This window comes from Leuciscus leuciscus (genome assembly GCF_965113295.1).
Source record: "Leuciscus leuciscus genome assembly, chromosome: 12".
Taxonomy (NCBI): Eukaryota; Metazoa; Chordata; class Actinopteri; order Cypriniformes; family Leuciscidae; genus Leuciscus; species Leuciscus leuciscus.
In genome coordinates, this window is record NC_138736.1 from 29,943,695 (window position 1) to 29,960,498 (window position 16,804).

General features: G+C 34.7%; 2 protein-coding genes across 2 annotated transcripts in view; one reads left to right on the forward strand and one right to left on the reverse strand.

Moving 5' to 3' along the window:
• LOC309510844 (uncharacterized protein) overlaps positions 1 to 16,804 on the reverse strand; it is a 208,275-nt gene that overhangs the window by 80,386 nt on the left and 111,085 nt on the right. The window lies entirely within an intron of this gene.
• The window catches only part of grin2da (glutamate receptor, ionotropic, N-methyl D-aspartate 2D, a), a 79,939-nt gene that overhangs the window by 59,074 nt on the left and 4,061 nt on the right, over positions 1 to 16,804 (forward strand). Inside the window, exons 6-13 of the mRNA XM_082185731.1 lie at positions 661 to 866; positions 3,235 to 3,403; positions 3,695 to 3,848; positions 4,865 to 4,990; positions 5,227 to 5,456; positions 8,371 to 8,531; positions 14,301 to 14,488; positions 15,776 to 16,008. Coding sequence (XP_082041857.1) covers positions 661 to 866; positions 3,235 to 3,403; positions 3,695 to 3,848; positions 4,865 to 4,990; positions 5,227 to 5,456; positions 8,371 to 8,531; positions 14,301 to 14,488; positions 15,776 to 16,008 — 1,467 coding nt within the window. The remainder of the gene's footprint in view (positions 1 to 660; positions 867 to 3,234; positions 3,404 to 3,694; positions 3,849 to 4,864; positions 4,991 to 5,226; positions 5,457 to 8,370; positions 8,532 to 14,300; positions 14,489 to 15,775; positions 16,009 to 16,804) is intronic.

Here is a 16,804-nt window from a genome sequence, read left to right on the forward strand (position 1 = left end):
CGCAATGTTCCTGTTTTTCAATAACTTGTCTGTTATTTTAAATTACTCTCAAAAGGGAAATTGTTAACAGGGCAGTGCACTTGAATGCAATTGAGTGGCAATTGCAAATAATTGCATATACAGCTTTTTTCTGGCAAATGTCAATAAGCCATGGAAAAAAAGTATTTTTGCAGTTTATTAGTTATTCATTCACTTTTTGACAGTTTGAAATGGCTGGTTTCAGAACTGCCAAAAGAGATGCAGAAATCCGTAAATCATTCATTGTTGAGCTAGTACAAAAGTCTTTCTTTTATTTTTTACATTTAATTGCCATGTTCACTGACAGATAGTTAACACTTGAGATTGGGAATCATGTGAACTTACAAAGGTGTCATGCTGCAGTAGCTTTGAAAGGTTTGGGTTTTACGTGTCTTGTTGAAAGGTAAAATAGCTGTCACTTGGAAGGCAGGCATTTTATATGTTCTGTAGCTTCAAGTATCTAACTTAATAAAGTCGGGACTACATCCACTAACGATGTAAAGAATGTCAGAAAGGAAACAGACCTGCCAACACCAATCATTATTTAACTTCATCAAAGCACCATTATGAAACATTTTGCATCTGTCTTAGGTCTCAAAAACTTGTTTGTACCATTTCAATGGCGTCTTGCTATTGTTGTAGGTGGGTTGGTGGGAGAATGGAGTGCTGCGTCTGCGTTACCCGCCCTGGTCCCGGTACGGCCCCTTCCTCAAACCTCTGGATGATTCCCAGCACTTGCGCGTTGTTACTTTGGAGGAGAGGCCCTTCGTCATCGTAGAGCCTGCTGATCCTGGAACAGGCTCCTGCATCAGAGACTCTGTTCCGTGCCGTCTGCCACTCAACAACAGGTCAAGGTTCAGTCTGTGCATTTTTAGACTAGAAATGTTCAACATTTGAGGTTATCACTTTAGCAAATGTGGCAGTGAATATGCAGATGTTGCAAATTACATTCACATTACCCCAGGGGCATTAATTCCCCGTCCTGTCGCTAGCACTGATGGAATTTAAATAAATTAGAAATTCACGTAGAAATAGAAGAGGTTGATCAATGATTGTTCTGTGTTAGAGCACTTTACTTCATTTACCTTATTTAAATGGAGAATTTCTCAAAACTCTTCCTGGTCTAGCATACAGAGCCTAGGTGAATAGCAGAAAAACTGTAAGAATAACACGCCCAGGTGATATTTCATCTCAAAATTAAGAAAGATAATGGAAATTAGATTTCAATTAATTAGATTATGATTTTGTTTAACCAACTAAATTATTTTCGTTTTTCATGACATTTTCATTATAATTAAGCATATTTACCGTAAATATGCTTAATTATAATGAAAATGTCATGAAAAATGTAGTTTGTTAAACAGAATCATAATCTAATTAATTAAAATCTAATTTCCATTATCTTTCTTAATAATTTATCCCACAGATTCTCGTTCTCATTTTTGGAAAGGTGTATATGTTTATATATGGTAGTTATTGTAGTGGCGAATCTCCTTTGATTCTTAATGAGAATTACTAAATACTCAAAAGTAGTTACGGTAATGACAGTAAGGGGAAATGTACTTAAAGGGGTCCTATTATGCCAATTTACAAAGCATTGATTTTGTTTTTTGGGGGTGTACTAGAATATGTTTTAATGCTTGATTGTTCAAAAAACGCCTTATTTTTTCACATATTTTACATTATTACAGCTCCTCTTTCCCTAGTCTGGTTGAACGCGTCGTTTTCGATGAAGCCCCTCGTTACGAAATACGAAATGTGCTGTGATTGGTTAGCTGGCCCAGTGTGTGTCGTGATTGGCACCGCTTAGCGTGTGTTCGGGAAATGTCCCGCCCCTCCATAACCAAGAGCTCTACTCGGATGTAAATATTAACAATGGAGATTTGAGCCCGATTCAGACTCTGACAATGTTAACGAACAAGAGGATTTCAAGCATGGACTTTGCAACCACGGATTTCACAGGAAGTTTCAGAGTGGTATATTTTTTTGTTTTTGTTTTTCTTATAGATAAGATGTTATCCACCATTTAATCATATTTGTTGAAAAACTATGGTAATACAAACAGTAATTAATCACAAAATCATGGATCATTTTTCTAAGGGGCAGTCTTACAAAAGCAAGAGTGTACAAAAGCTACAGTAAACAAAACATCTATACTGTAATGTTAATTAGCAGGCTGGCGGAGGCAAAGCTTTGGCCTTCGTTTACATCATAGCTATCATAGCAACTATATAAAACGTATAATTGGAACTGTTAATAGAAAACACAACTACAAATAAAAGACATACACATACTTACAAGTTGTGATCGCGGGTCAATTTGCTGTTTATAGATCATAACTTGAATGTATGTCTTTTATTTGTAGCAGGGAAAATGGGAACTGCTACATCTTTCAGGAGAAGCTTTTGAGCGTAGCGTGCATTGTACTCTCTTATGGAAGCTGTTCTCCATAAAATGTGCAGCACACAGATAAACATTGAGGTTATAATGTTCCGGAACATTGTTTAAAATACATTTTTAACCACTCTAAGTCCATCAGCCTTTGGAAAAACTTTTTCCAGGATGGAAAAAAACAGCAACAACACGCTTCATCTTCCCTAGCTCAGCTCATCCGGGCCTCGTCAACTTTTTTGCGTATTCCGTGGGCGGAGATTATTTAAATGAGGAACATTATGACTTCATAAGATCCGGAAAAAAGTAAAAGTTGATTTTGTTAAATAAAATATCTCCCTTTGGAGTGGTCTTTGAGCTTTGTAACCTTGCGGATCTTTTTTATGCTCAAACAGCAACATTACACACTAACTAAAATTGAAAAAGCATAATAGAACCCCTTTAATGTGCAAAAGTCACAAATTGTCTTCAGATATTTTTATTTTTTATTTTTTTGTATTATATTTTTGGTTGAAATATGGAATACAATATTTAGATAAATAACCTATTTCTATTTGATCAAAACTCCAGTTTCTATGGAGTAGTGCTGGTTTTTAAAACAGCAGAACCATTTCCTTTAAGAATCGTAATGCTTTATGCTGATAGACCCCAGATCATGTGTGTTTGCTTTAGGTGACACACACAGCACTGAACTCTAAGCAGGGGTGTAACATTTAGTTTCTTTGGCTTGGTTTCTCTACATTATTTATTTCTTTTGTCACTGTCCCCTTTCTGTTTCTTTTTTCCCTTTCTATGTCTTTCTCTTCTTCTTCTTTTTAATTACAGCATGGTTGTTGAGGGCATTCAATCCATGAAGCACTGCTGCAAAGGCTTCTGTATTGATGTTCTCAAGCGCCTGGCTAAAATAGTGGGCTTCACCTATGACCTCTATCTGGTGACCAATGGCAGGCATGGAAAGAACATAGATGGAGAGTGGAATGGAATGGTCGGGGAGGTCAGGCCCTCATCTTATCTCTTGACTATTTATTGACCATGATTTTATTATCACAAAGTTCACTGAATTCAAGTGCAAAACATTTTTTTTTTCTTGAATTGAGACAGATGAAGCACCAGGCTAAAATGCAAGCTAATGTTCTTGAATATAAATTATAAACATATTTCACTTTTTTAAATGTCCAAACTATGCAACATTCAAATAATAAAAGTTAGTTACCATCTTGACAAACCTGTTCACTTTTAATCCACTTTCTCTGTTCGTAATGTTATTAGCCTCTTTCCCCACCAGGTGGTGTCCAAGCGGGCCGACATGGCGATCGGCTCCCTGACTATTAATGAAGAGAGGTCAGAGGTTGTGGAGTTCTCTGTTCCGTTTGTGGAGACTGGCATCAGTGTCATGGTATCTCGTAGCAACGGCACTGTGTCACCATCTGCTTTCCTCGGTAAGAAAGTAGGAAGGAGCATCAGACTTCATTTTTACATTTAGGCATTTGACAGACAGTATCTGTTTCCTTGGGAATCAAACCCTTGACCTTGGTTTTGCCAGCACTGTGCTCTTCCAATTGAGCTACAGGCTTCATATTACTTCTGGTTTAGTGTTATATTATGTTGCTCACTTGCCAAATGAGGACTTTTATATACATCTTTAAATAATCTCGTACTTTGCAAACCAACTTGGCTTCTTCCTTACAATGAATGTTTTTTTAAATGTTAAGCTGGCATAAGGAATCAAATTTTCCTCGACAACTAATTTTGTATACAGATAAATGCATTAAAAAATGACATATCAATGACAACTATTGGGTGATTGGAAGCTTGAGATAAAAAGGAGAAAAATATGATATACGCTATTATTCCTAAACAATAAGAATGGTGATATGTGAGAGAGTTCTTTAAGTCTTGGTTTGTTCCTGGCTAGGTGTGTAGCACCTACTGCTCTGCGTTTGTACAGATTTATTTTTATTTTTTTTAGTTTGCAAAGAGGCTGTTAAATAGGCTATTTTATTCAAAGTCATTTAGACTGGTCAATTAAATTTCAATTAAATTAAGGGAACCTTATGGCACGCGGAGGGATAATCACAGAAGCACGCCCCTCCGGTCACGCAAATGGATTGTCAAATCTGTGCGTTATCGCAGGTTAAAATGTCACACTTTAATAGCATGTATTATAGCACCTAACTTAAAACAGGCTGTGTGACTATGAGGAATAATTGCCTCAGAATTTACTTTCACATGCAAGTTTATTTGAATAAAGTTCAACAAGCACTTTATTTTAATTAAATGCATACCTTTTTAGCTATTGTCACGTGCCAGTGATTATCCACGTGTGCCATGGGTTTCCTACCCCTGCTAGACTTATTGGCACAAAATACAAAAACATTATAAATGGAGCTCAGAGGAAATATAAAGTGTTTTGAATGCCATCTATTCATTTGTTTTTGCTTTTCCACTATTGTAGAGCCGTACAGCCCAGCTGTGTGGGTTATGATGTTCGTCATGTGCCTGTCTGTGGTGGCTGTGACCGTATTTATATTCGAGTTCCTCAGCCCTGTTGGATATAACCGAAGCTTACAGAGCGGGAAGAGTAAGTTATTTCTATATTTTAAGGTTTCGCCCTAGGCATTTCTTGAACGCAATCAGCAATGAAAGATTTGTTTGCAGATTGTTATTATCATTGAAAGCATGTTCCACAATTCACCTCGAGCTATCTTCCCTCTTCCCTCATGTTGTCTTACTGTTGTCTCTCTTTACACTTCCTGTTATCACCATGTCATAATAAGACACGTCTCATTTGGCCTTCCTGTGTTTTTCTTCTCCCAGAGTTAGGAGGTTCAAAGTTCACCATAGGGAAATCTATTTGGCTGCTATGGGCTCTGGTGTTTAATAACTCTGTTCCGGTGGAAAACCCGAGAGGCACCACCAGTAAGATAATGGTGCTGGTCTGGGCTTTCTTTGCTGTCATCTTCCTAGCCAGCTACACCGCTAACCTGGCTGCTTTCATGATCCAAGAAGAATACATCGACACTGTGTCAGGCCTCAGTGATAAGAAGGTAGACAGTAATATGAGTGATTTAATTAGTAACAAATGTCCCTTTTTTTAGCTATTACGTTGAAAAATAATGGCCTGGTTTCACAGACGACTTAGATTAAGCCAGGATTAGACCATAGTTCAATTAGAACAATTAAGTAGCTTTATAAACGTTCCTTAGAAAAAAAAACATTACTGGTGTATATCTTGAGACAAAACAATGGCACTGACATATTTTAAGATATGCCAGGGAAAATTGCTTTTAGTTACAACAGTTCAAACATGCATTTTAGTCTGAGACTAGGCTTAAGCCTTGTCTGTGAAACCGGGGGAATAATTATGATTAGATATGTTTTTTATTTGTGTAATAATACATATTGTTTGCAAATAAGATAATTGTTATATTGAGGTGTTTTCAGTGTATAATTGTATACGTATTTATCATTTATAATCATCATAATGTGTCTACCACTATTGAATATTTAATTGTTTCTCCCTTTTTTAAGGTTTAGATTACCATTTAGCACTAATTTATATTTATAGATTATGGTAATGCATAATATTGTGATGCCTAATTTAAAAAAAAAACAACAACATTGTTTGGTTTTAACAATGCAGGGTATAAATCAAATATTTATCAGTTATCAGCAGTTTAATTTTAGTATTATTTATATACTACAGTATTTATTAACTTATTAAATTAACTTATTTGTATATTTTCAGTTTTAGTAATTTTAGTACTTAAACTTATTTCATTTAGTTGCCAACTCAACATTTCTAATTTTCGTTAACCCTTTTATTTTTTGTCATTTATAATTTATATTTGATTTTATTTCAACTTTATTTCAGTTAAAACAGTTGGTAACATTTTCTATGAAGCCCAATGCTTATAATTATTGATATACCCCATTTATACTTAAGTATTACTATTCTATAAATATATTTATAAAGACTCATTAAGACCTATACTGCTTTATAAGAACAGTTATACTTTCATTTATATTATTTTTATAATTACTTAAGTCATGCATTTGCTTTTTTCATTTGCATGCTCATAATCCATTATACACTGATTTATAAATGATCAAATATAAAATAGTTCCAGAGACACTTGTTTGCTGTACCAATTAGTTATCAATTATGTCTTTAATGGCTATTATTTGCATTAGAGGTCATGAATGGCAATTTTGATTTGTTAAAATCTATATGTCAGCCATATGCATAGTATTGCTTAAAGCAGTTTGGAATTATACTTTAAAAAATATTGTTGCAGTGTTTTGCTAGTATGTAACATTAAAAAAGATGATTTATTTCCCAATTATTTGTATTAATGATTTTTGTGTTGTTGTTTTTTTCATTATTTTATTACAGGAATTATTGTTCATTAGTTACATTTACACATCTTCATGATTTCTTAACATTTGCTTTAGGAAAATTGCATCCTATGTTTTCACTTTATTTAAAGCCATCAATGATGCATTTATAGAGGTTAGTAACTGTATTATCACTTACAATAAGTGTTTATAAGATCACTGCTATTGATAACAATATCTCACTTATTTGACAGAAATAATTAATAATTAATAATATTAAAAAGTCATTGTAACCAATAACCATAATATAATAACATTAAAGCAATGCAGGTTGAATCTTTATAAATAAATTCATGGATCCATATGACTAATTAATACTTATAAATCAGTGTATAATGGATTATAAGCATGCGCATTAAAAATGCATCTATGCGACTTATACGTTATTATAAAAATTATATAAATGTAACTAACTGTTCTTATAATGCAGTATAGGTCTTAATGAGTCTTTATAAATATATTTATAAAATAGTATTACTTATAAATAAGTATAAATGGAGCTATAATTCATGATAAGCATGGACTTCATATTTCTTCATACGTCATATTGCTATGAATGGTACACTGAAAAAAGAGTCGTTGGATCAAAGTAAAAAAATTACAAGTTGTTACAAGTTATCGGTTTACTTTAGCTCAACTTAAAAAAAAATATTTACACATCACATTTCTATAGTCAATTGAAAGTAAAAATACTCTTTCCACCAAAGAGATTTGTTTACTTAGCATTAAATTATAAATTATTATAGAAAGTGCAACGCACAATATGGTGCAACAAGTCCCGCCTTCTAAATAAAACAGCCAATCGCTGATTGATAGTCACTGCAGCTGCCGTTAGAAGCTCCGGTTGCTATAGAACAGTCAGTGTTCTGAGACGCATGCTTAGGACTGCACGTGCGCATTGGCTGGTCCGGCCTGAAAAATAAGCTTTTTTTTTACGCTATTTGAGAATGAGACCGTTGTTCTCAGATTTCATTGGTGATTTCAAATTCTTAAATATATTTGTAAGCTTGGTTGAACAGCTTTGGAGAATTTGATGAGATAAAGATATTTCAAAGAGATAGGAGCTGCACTTGCATGACTGAAATAGCTGTCCGAGAGGCATTTCAAAGATGGCCGCCGAGTGAAATAACTTGCCTAAAGGGATTTTGGTATTGGTCACAATTTTAATATTGGTGCATCCCTATTTACTGGACCTAAAGTGTACTAAACTGAGCTGTGAATTTTTTATATAAACTGAAATTGTGATTTATAACAATAACTGACATCACTGTAATATGGTCACACACTGTTAATCTTTTGAAACTGGTCTCATTTGAATGTGAACCAGACATTTGTTTGTGTGGAGGAGTTGGGGCCAAATTATGCAAATAAATCATCGGCCTATAATCACATAAAGCAATGATTTGATTTTCATTCTTTTAAACCCCCATTAGACCCCCCCACCCCCCACCCCTTGGGTTTCCCATCATTGTTAGCCAAATGATTAATTAACAAACTCAGAGGCCTAAACTGTAATCTCATATTTCAGAAACCTAATGAAGTATCTCCCACTGTCGTTTTCAGTTTCAACATCCCACAGATCAGTATCCTCCCTTACGATTCGGCACTGTCCCAAACGGGAGTACGGAAGAGAATATACGGAGCAATTACCCCAACATGCATCAGTACATGGTGCGGAACAATCAGAGAGGAGTGGAAGAAGCCATCGACAACCTTAAAACCGGGTGAGTGAATGACGACCAGTGTTAAAGACAATATAAAAATGATACGAATGACTCTAAAATCTGATTGGGTGATCCAGGTTCAAAGGTGTACACACACTCTCGGAAGAATCTATAGGTTAATCCATGTGCATAAACTGTATCTATAATGAGCGTTTTACATGGCCAGCTTGACAAATAAAAAAATCTTCCAAACTCTAGCTTCAATCCTGAAGCTTCAATCTCTATTTCCAAGGAGGGTGTGAAGATTGACTTTCATCCTTGGTGCTATGTCACTGGAAGGACCAAACATTCAGCAGGCATTACTATCACCACAGGATACTACTTATTTAACTTGATTTGTTACAGTTCTTGCAGGGCGAGCATGTTTTTGATATCTCTCGCTTACTCCAGTCAAACTTCATTTATTTTATTTACGTTTTCATTTCATTTATTTATATATTAAATTTATTCATGTTGCAGATGCTTTTATCCCAAGTGACTTACAAGTGAGGAACATCACAAGCAATTTGTTATAACGGTGCAGTAACTAGTTACACTACCGTTCAAAAGTTTGGAGTCAGTTAGGTTTTTTTTAAAGAAAGTAATCCTTTTATTCAGCAAAAATGCATTAAATCATTCAAAATTAACTGTGAAGACTTTTAAAGTCTTTCTCTTTAATTAAAAGAATTCTCTTTCAAATAAATGCTGCTCTTTTAGTAGAATAATGCTTTGCAATCACAGGAATAAATTACATTTTAAAATATATTGAAATAGAAAACTACTTTTTATTTATTATCTATAAAAATTTTTTGTCAAATAAATGTAGCCTTAGTGAGCATAAGAAATTTCGGCTTCACTTTATTTTAAGGTGTCATTGTTATAGTGTAATTATACATTTAAGTACTGAGTAAAATTAATTAACTACATGTACTTACTATAGGGTTAGGGTAGGATTAGGATTTGGTTGAGGGTTAGTTGCATGTAATTATGCATAATTTACTGTTATTACTATGGTAAGTACATGTAACATATGTAACAAGGGCACTGTAAAATAAAGTGTTACCGAAATTTCTTTCAAATAATAAAAAAAAAATCTTACTGACCCAGCCCCAAACACTATTTAAATTTAATGTATTTTTGGTTGTTATAAATGTAATAGTTTATACAAAATGTAAAGTTTAAAATCTTCAAGTTTACTTTCACTGACATACAGTATGTTACAGTTGCATGTTACAGCAGCTAATAGCTATTTAAAATATTTAATCTAGTTTGTTTTGGAATATTTAGTAACCCGAGGGTTGTTCCATAAAACAAGATTAGAATACAAGCCAGGCTTATTTTGGTTAGTCAGACTTATTGTCGGTGGATTCTGTTTCATAAAGCAAACTTAAAATAGTTCAAACTCAGTTACCCTGGCAACTTATGCTGGGAAACTAGCCTGGTCCAGGGCAGGCTAACTGTCAGGCTAAGCCTCAGCTGTTACACAGATCCTCTAACACTGACTGACAATTCCTCACATCCAATCCATGCTCTTGGGGTGATCAACAAGAGCACCTTCAGCCATAGATTGATTGCACCAAAGTGCAAGTCTGAACGTACCAGGAAGTCCTTTGTACCAGCGGCCATCAGAATGTTGAATGTGTTATGAATATTCATGTGTTACTGAATATTCTATATTCATTTTTGTTACTGAATATCTGTACTGAATATGCATTTGTTACTGAATATTCTATATAGGTATTATTATTATTATTATTATTATTATTATTATTTGTTGTTTAACTGTAGATTGGTTAGAGGTAATTTGTTCTGTTAAATGTGGTGTTGTTTTTTTTCTGAGTGTTAAAGCTGCCGTGAAAATATCATTTCCTGCAAAGGATCAATAAAGTATCAACAAACAAACAAACAAACAAACAATGATATTACCACTGACACTCTCTCATACCATTATTGGACTTTATTAACCATTATTAGTCCAAAAATAAATACACAGTATACAGAAAATCAACTTAAATAAGGCTACAATGATAAATTAGACAATATATATATAGATATAGATATAGATATAGATAGATACAATATATATACTACAGGTTTTCTTTTTTTACTGGCTTTTGTGCCCAAGATTTAATTAGATTGTTTTAAAGATTTATGAATACATTTCTCTCTGGTTTTGTTTGGCAGCTGTAGTACATGTTTATGATTATTAGAAGAACATTAGAACACAATCTAAAAAAAAGCTTTTTAAAGCAGAAGTTAAAATCACAAAATTAAAAATAAATAATTACATTTAACACAATTATACAAATTGACAGTTCCTTTAAAGACATCATATTTTCCCCCAATAAATATTCCTTATTTTTCCTTCTACTTTTTTTCTTTTGTGATAATACCCACCAACACATAGCCTAAAAAACACATGATTAGAACAATAACCAAAAAGTACATAGTTAGACACTTTTACATATGATTTAAAGGTATAGCGGAGGATCTTTCCAAATTTTAGATAAGACCCGCCCTCTCCACTTTTTGAAAAGTTTGATTGATTCACCAGAATGATTGACAATTAGGAGGACCAATAGTATAGGTTACCCACCAGGAAGTAAAACATCCTCCGCTATACCTTTAAGGGGGAAAAGACCAAAAACAATAAATAAATATTAATACAAATTTAACATTCACATATTTATATCAAACTCATGTAATGACACATAATTCCTAATAGTTATTAAAGTAATATTATTTGAATATCAAATATTCAGTATTAAATAAGTAAATAAATAAAATAACAAATAACTAGAAATAAAAGGGAGGGAGGGTTATATAAAAATGTATTTTGTTAGTTTTTTTGTTAGATAACTACTTATTTTAAATAATGTGCTCTCTCTCAGCACTGATGTATAACAATGGTCTTTTTCTGCTTTGCAAACACCGATACTTCCTTCAGGAAATGCAAATATAGCAGGTAGTGTCATTACCTTTAGATTCAAAATTGGAAACACTTCAGGAGTTTCAAAGCTGTCATCTGATTGGTTGAATTCTACAGGATTTCTGGGAGTGTCGCATTCTTTAAACAAACCCGCCGGGTCGCCAAACCCCCTCATGGAGGAAAGCCGTTGTGTTTACAACTGTGACAATGAGTACTTATCAGGGTCAACTAAATACTGGATTTTCAAAAGTATGTGAAGTTCGCGGCATAGACTCTTTAAAATACATCCAAGAATTTTACTCACCGGTCAGTTATTGTAGGGACCACAACATACATTTTCACGCCCCTAAACATGAACAAAACGAACTGTTATTGGTTGCTTTACATGCCCATCAGCCGGTCTCTAAGCGTTCCTTGGCCAATGAAAGCTGCACTCTTCGGACCTTCTGCCATCAGCCTGAAGTTCTGGCTACACAAGATTACCTTTATAGTAGCAGAATGTGTTTTATTAGTGTCATATTGAGAGTGACCACAGTTGTGGCAGCCTTAGTGTAGATGCATTGGTGGTATTCTAGTTCTCCTGTAACGGTGCTTTAATATGTCGAGTCAGTTGACACCACTCTGCATGATGCTAGTTTAGGAAACAAAACTTTTTAATAAAGCTTTGCCAGACTTTGTTATACAAAGAAAATTTGACGTCATTCGATTTTCTTCTGGTTGTGTTTATTCATTTAAAGAAGCAATTCTGCACTTGTGCATTATTAATTTGCTGCTCCGCATCATAAGATGCCATGATAGTTCCACAATTATTAAATAGTTGTGTAGTATCAACACGGCCTCACTGCCCTTGGACCTGTCTGCTCGAGTGTGTGTGTGTGTGTGTAGGCGTCTTAAAGCTCAAGTCCCTGCATTATGCATACAAAGGGCGTGAATATGCGTCCCATTTCAATAAAAGGTTATGCTTGCAGGCTAGAATATACACCTTTGCAATTTCTCGTGAAGATTTCATCTGTCGTTCATCAGCACTTGGTTTGTATAATAGTTGCAGCCTGCAGAGTGAGTCTTTCACTTTCAAGCCGCGCAATTCAAGGCAGGCCTGCCAGCCAGGCCACCATCTAGGTGCCAGCTGATTCTCAAAGGCACTTGTTTACCTCAGTAGCCTACCTATTTCAGTGTTGCACTGTGGGGTAGTATTCTGCACTATCAAACACCTGTCTGTGTGTGTTCTGTTCGTTTGGTTTCACCCTTACTGAAATGTGTGACTCATTTTCCCCCAAGGGCTCTGTTTTGTTGGATTCAACACTTCTGACAAAAGCTTCCACCTTGAATGCTAATGCGGCGCTTGTTGGTCTTAGAGGGCCAAGTTGAGCTTGTTAATAACCTCAAGGTGTTCTTAGCAGGAGTTTGAAGAGTACCCAGTAATAAGCTGTCAATTTGGGTTTTTGCTGCAAAGACGTTGGCATGTTACAAGGTGGGGAAAATACGATCAAAGAAAAGAGGCATTCCAGTGCACCTGACTCTGATAAGGCACAATGCTTCCTTGACTTTTGCAACTTTCTTTTATGTCTTGACTGTAATAGACTCACCTGCTAAATTATTTAGCACTGTGAATATGCAGTAATAAGATTAAAGAGGATTGTTGCATTATTTTAAGAACGCAAGTGGTGCCTGTAGATGCAGATGTCCCCTTTTTTGCCTGTTTTATCATGCAGCAAGGTGGACGTTTTTAGTCTGATTGCTTAGAAAAATAATTGCACAAATGACACATGATACCGAGCATTACATTACAAACTGTGGAAGAAATATGTATTTGTGTAACACAGCACAGCCACAGCTCAGATATCGTGGGATACTTGCAGCCTGCCAATCTGGTCCCAATTTTAGGTGGGATTTTTTTATTTGAAGACCAGTGTCTCCACAAATTAGTCGTCCTATTATGCGCTGCTCATTTCAGCGAGGCGCACAGCCAGACAATAACAACGTTCTTTGGTGCTATTCTGCAAAGTGCTTGTGCGCATAAATTATCACATTTATGGCAAAGTAACAAAACGTGTCTCAGAAAACTCTTGAGGTATTTGATTATCCGCCTGTATATATAAAAAAAAAGAGTATTCATGGATGAAGTAGCTCTTTACTTTAGGCTTATTCATGCTTCCCTAGGAGCTTATCATTTCCTTTTCTTCACCTTTTAATTTTTTTAATGTGTTTAATACTGAATTTTTAGCAGTATTTTATTACTCGTCTTCAGCATCACGCAATCCTTCAGAAATCATTCGAATATGCTGATTTGATAGTCTAGAAACATTTCTTATTATTATAAGTGTTGAAACCAGTTTGCTGCTCAATTAATCAATTTAATACATCCTTGCTGAATAAAAGTATTCATTGCATAAATAGAAAATAAAAAATAAAACTTTTGAGTGGTAGTGGAAGTTTTCTTTATAGTTATTCTCTGCTCTGAGATATTTTGAGTAAAATCTCTATACAATTATAAAAAAATAAAATAAAATAAAACATTATACAGTAGCCTATTCCAACTCATAGAAAGGTAATAGAAAAATAATGGAAATCCATGGGTCTTTTAAGGCAGGTGCCAGTAGCAATACAAAAAAACAAATCCAAGTCCTAAATAGGATTTTCAGTGCTGTTAAGCCAACAAATGCATTGTGTAGGTGATTGGTGCTTGATTGGCTTCACTAATTACCCATTACAAACGATTTAGTTTCGGAATGGGATTTCCCTAAAGATCATCAATGTTTTTGTCTTTACATGTAACAATCAATAAAGTGATAATTAGTCTCTTAAAGTGATTTCCGTATGTCTTGTTGTTTTGTTTCAAATTTTCCTTTTTCTCTCTCCAGCAAACTGGATGCATTCATATATGATGCGGCTGTCCTGAATTACATGGCTCGTAAAGACGAGGGCTGCAAAGTAATGACCATCGGCTCTGGTAAAGTGTTCGCTACAACAGGATATGGCATTGCCTTACACAAGAATTCCCGCTGGAAGCGGCCGCTAGATCTTGCCCTGCTGCAGCTAGTTGGAGATGGTAAGAGAATTTCTAAAGGAAGTTGTAGTGGTAATACTCAGTCTCAAACCCCTGATTTTCACCCCTGACAAACAAATATTCTTATTGTTTGTTTACATAGTGACTTAGCAAGATATGTGTTTTTTTTTTTTATTCTTTTTTTAGTTTTTTTTTTAGTGGTGTTACACTTGTTATTCTGATTTTCTGGGGTGTCTCCCCCTCTCCCCATCTCTCATATGCATACATGCACATGCTTTTCTCCAGCATTACTTGTTTTTTGCTTTGATGAGGCTCTTTGATGAGGAACCTAGTGAGTTTCCCCATACTGATTAAACACTAAATGTGAAAGGGAGCTGGAAGTCTCATTGAAATATGATAAATGAAATTAGAAAAAGTGTCACAGCAAATGAACACAATTATGAATAGCCAAAGGGTCACTTCAGTAAACGGTGCGGTAGTCGAACGCCTCGATTTTTAATTTTGACGCGTTCCAATTTGGATTGGAATTCTCATTAGGGCTGGTTTTTGCTTGTTTGAATAAATAAATATAATGAAAAATATTATGATTTCAGTTCGTGTGATTAAATTTCCCATTACCTAAGCCATAGTTCAAGGCCATATTATCATGAATTGAAACACATTATTAACCCATGGGTCAATGCAGTTATGTTTTTGTTTTGTTTCATATGAAAAAAGGATTTAGTCTTATCTCTTTCCCTCCTTTGGAGTGAAGGAATAATCCCCGATATAAATCCTACATCTAAATGCATGTCGTTTTCTTTCTTTTTTCTCCCAGAAACATGATCTTGTCATTCCTTTATTTTTTCCACAGTGACATTTTCACTCTGATAAATGCACTAATGGCTATTGTTGGGAGGTAGGCCCATCAGTCTAGAGCTTTCATCTCCAAACTACTCTGGGCCTGTCTTATCACAAGAGCCTCAAAACCAGGCCATTTCAGACCTCCATCAAAGCTGTTATTATCCTCCAGTCTCTCTTTCTCTGCCTCTCTCTTTCCTCCTCCTTGCCTTTCATGATTCTTTTGCTCTCTTTTTTTCTTTTCCATTTTCACCTTTTTGTGAACATAGTGTAATAATAATCGAAGCTAAACCAAGATCTCCACTGTCAGGAGATTTGAATTAAAGACTCACTTTTCCCAACAATACGGTTAGTTTCTAGTACTCTTTTACTTTTTTTTTTTACTTTTTTTCAATTGTGTACCTTCTGTCCATCTGTCTGTTTGAAGGACTGCTTATCTTTCGTGCTTCTTATCTCCTGTCATTGTGCCCATCTTTTCATTAATTTCAGATGAGATTGACATGCTTGAACGACTCTGGTTGTCTGGGATCTGCCATAATGATAAGATTGAGGTGATGAGTTCCAAACTAGACATAGACAACATGGCAGGAGTCTTCTATATGCTTCTGGTTGCCATGGGCCTAAGTCTGCTGGTGTTTGCATGGGAGCATCTTGTCTATTGGAAGCTTCGCCACTGTATGGGCCGCTCAGGAGGACTTGACTTCCTACTGGCTTTCAGTCGGGTGAGTGACCCTAATAATATAGAAATATTATGTCTTTGAATTCATTTTGTTAAAATGTTAATGCATTCAGTTCATTTTTAAGGAAAGTTAATAATATAGGGTACTTATTGTTCTTCAATTTGTGTTAATGGCACTCAGAATATATATGCTTTTTTTTTTTCAACCACTGACCCACAGTCCTCCGCTGGTGATTGCATTAACATTTTTATGAATGATGGTGTCTCACTTTTTGAGCTTCAATGATTATTCAATTTCATTATATAAAGGCTGCAAATTACTTTTATTAAACGTCCCATCTGGGTTTGATTTATAAATAAATAATTTGTAGTAGAATGGTTTTCTTAGTAATTTAGGCTGCTGATAAACAGGTGCTCATGTAGAGGAGTGTGTCTCTGTGTAAGAGTGAGAGACTTTTCAAACTGTTTCATCAGTTCTGAATTATTCCTATTATTATTATTATTATTATTATTATTATTATTATATTTTTAAATGACAAAGAACATTCATTTTAATATCAAATTGAATAAATGTGTTAATGGTGCTTAAAATGGTGTTAAACATATTTAATTAATCGGATGCACTAATAAATGTATTAATGAATATTTCTTATGAAACTCTGTTGATATTAGAGAAAAGGTAATAAAATACACTAAGAAACAATAATTGTGCCATAATTATGACTTCATTCCAGCTCTGCAAACTAAAATCAGTAGCCCAGGAAATGTAAAAATGAACCTAAACAAAACGGAAATGATTATAATTGCTTTGCAAGTAAGAGTCAAGATTACCCTTTTTG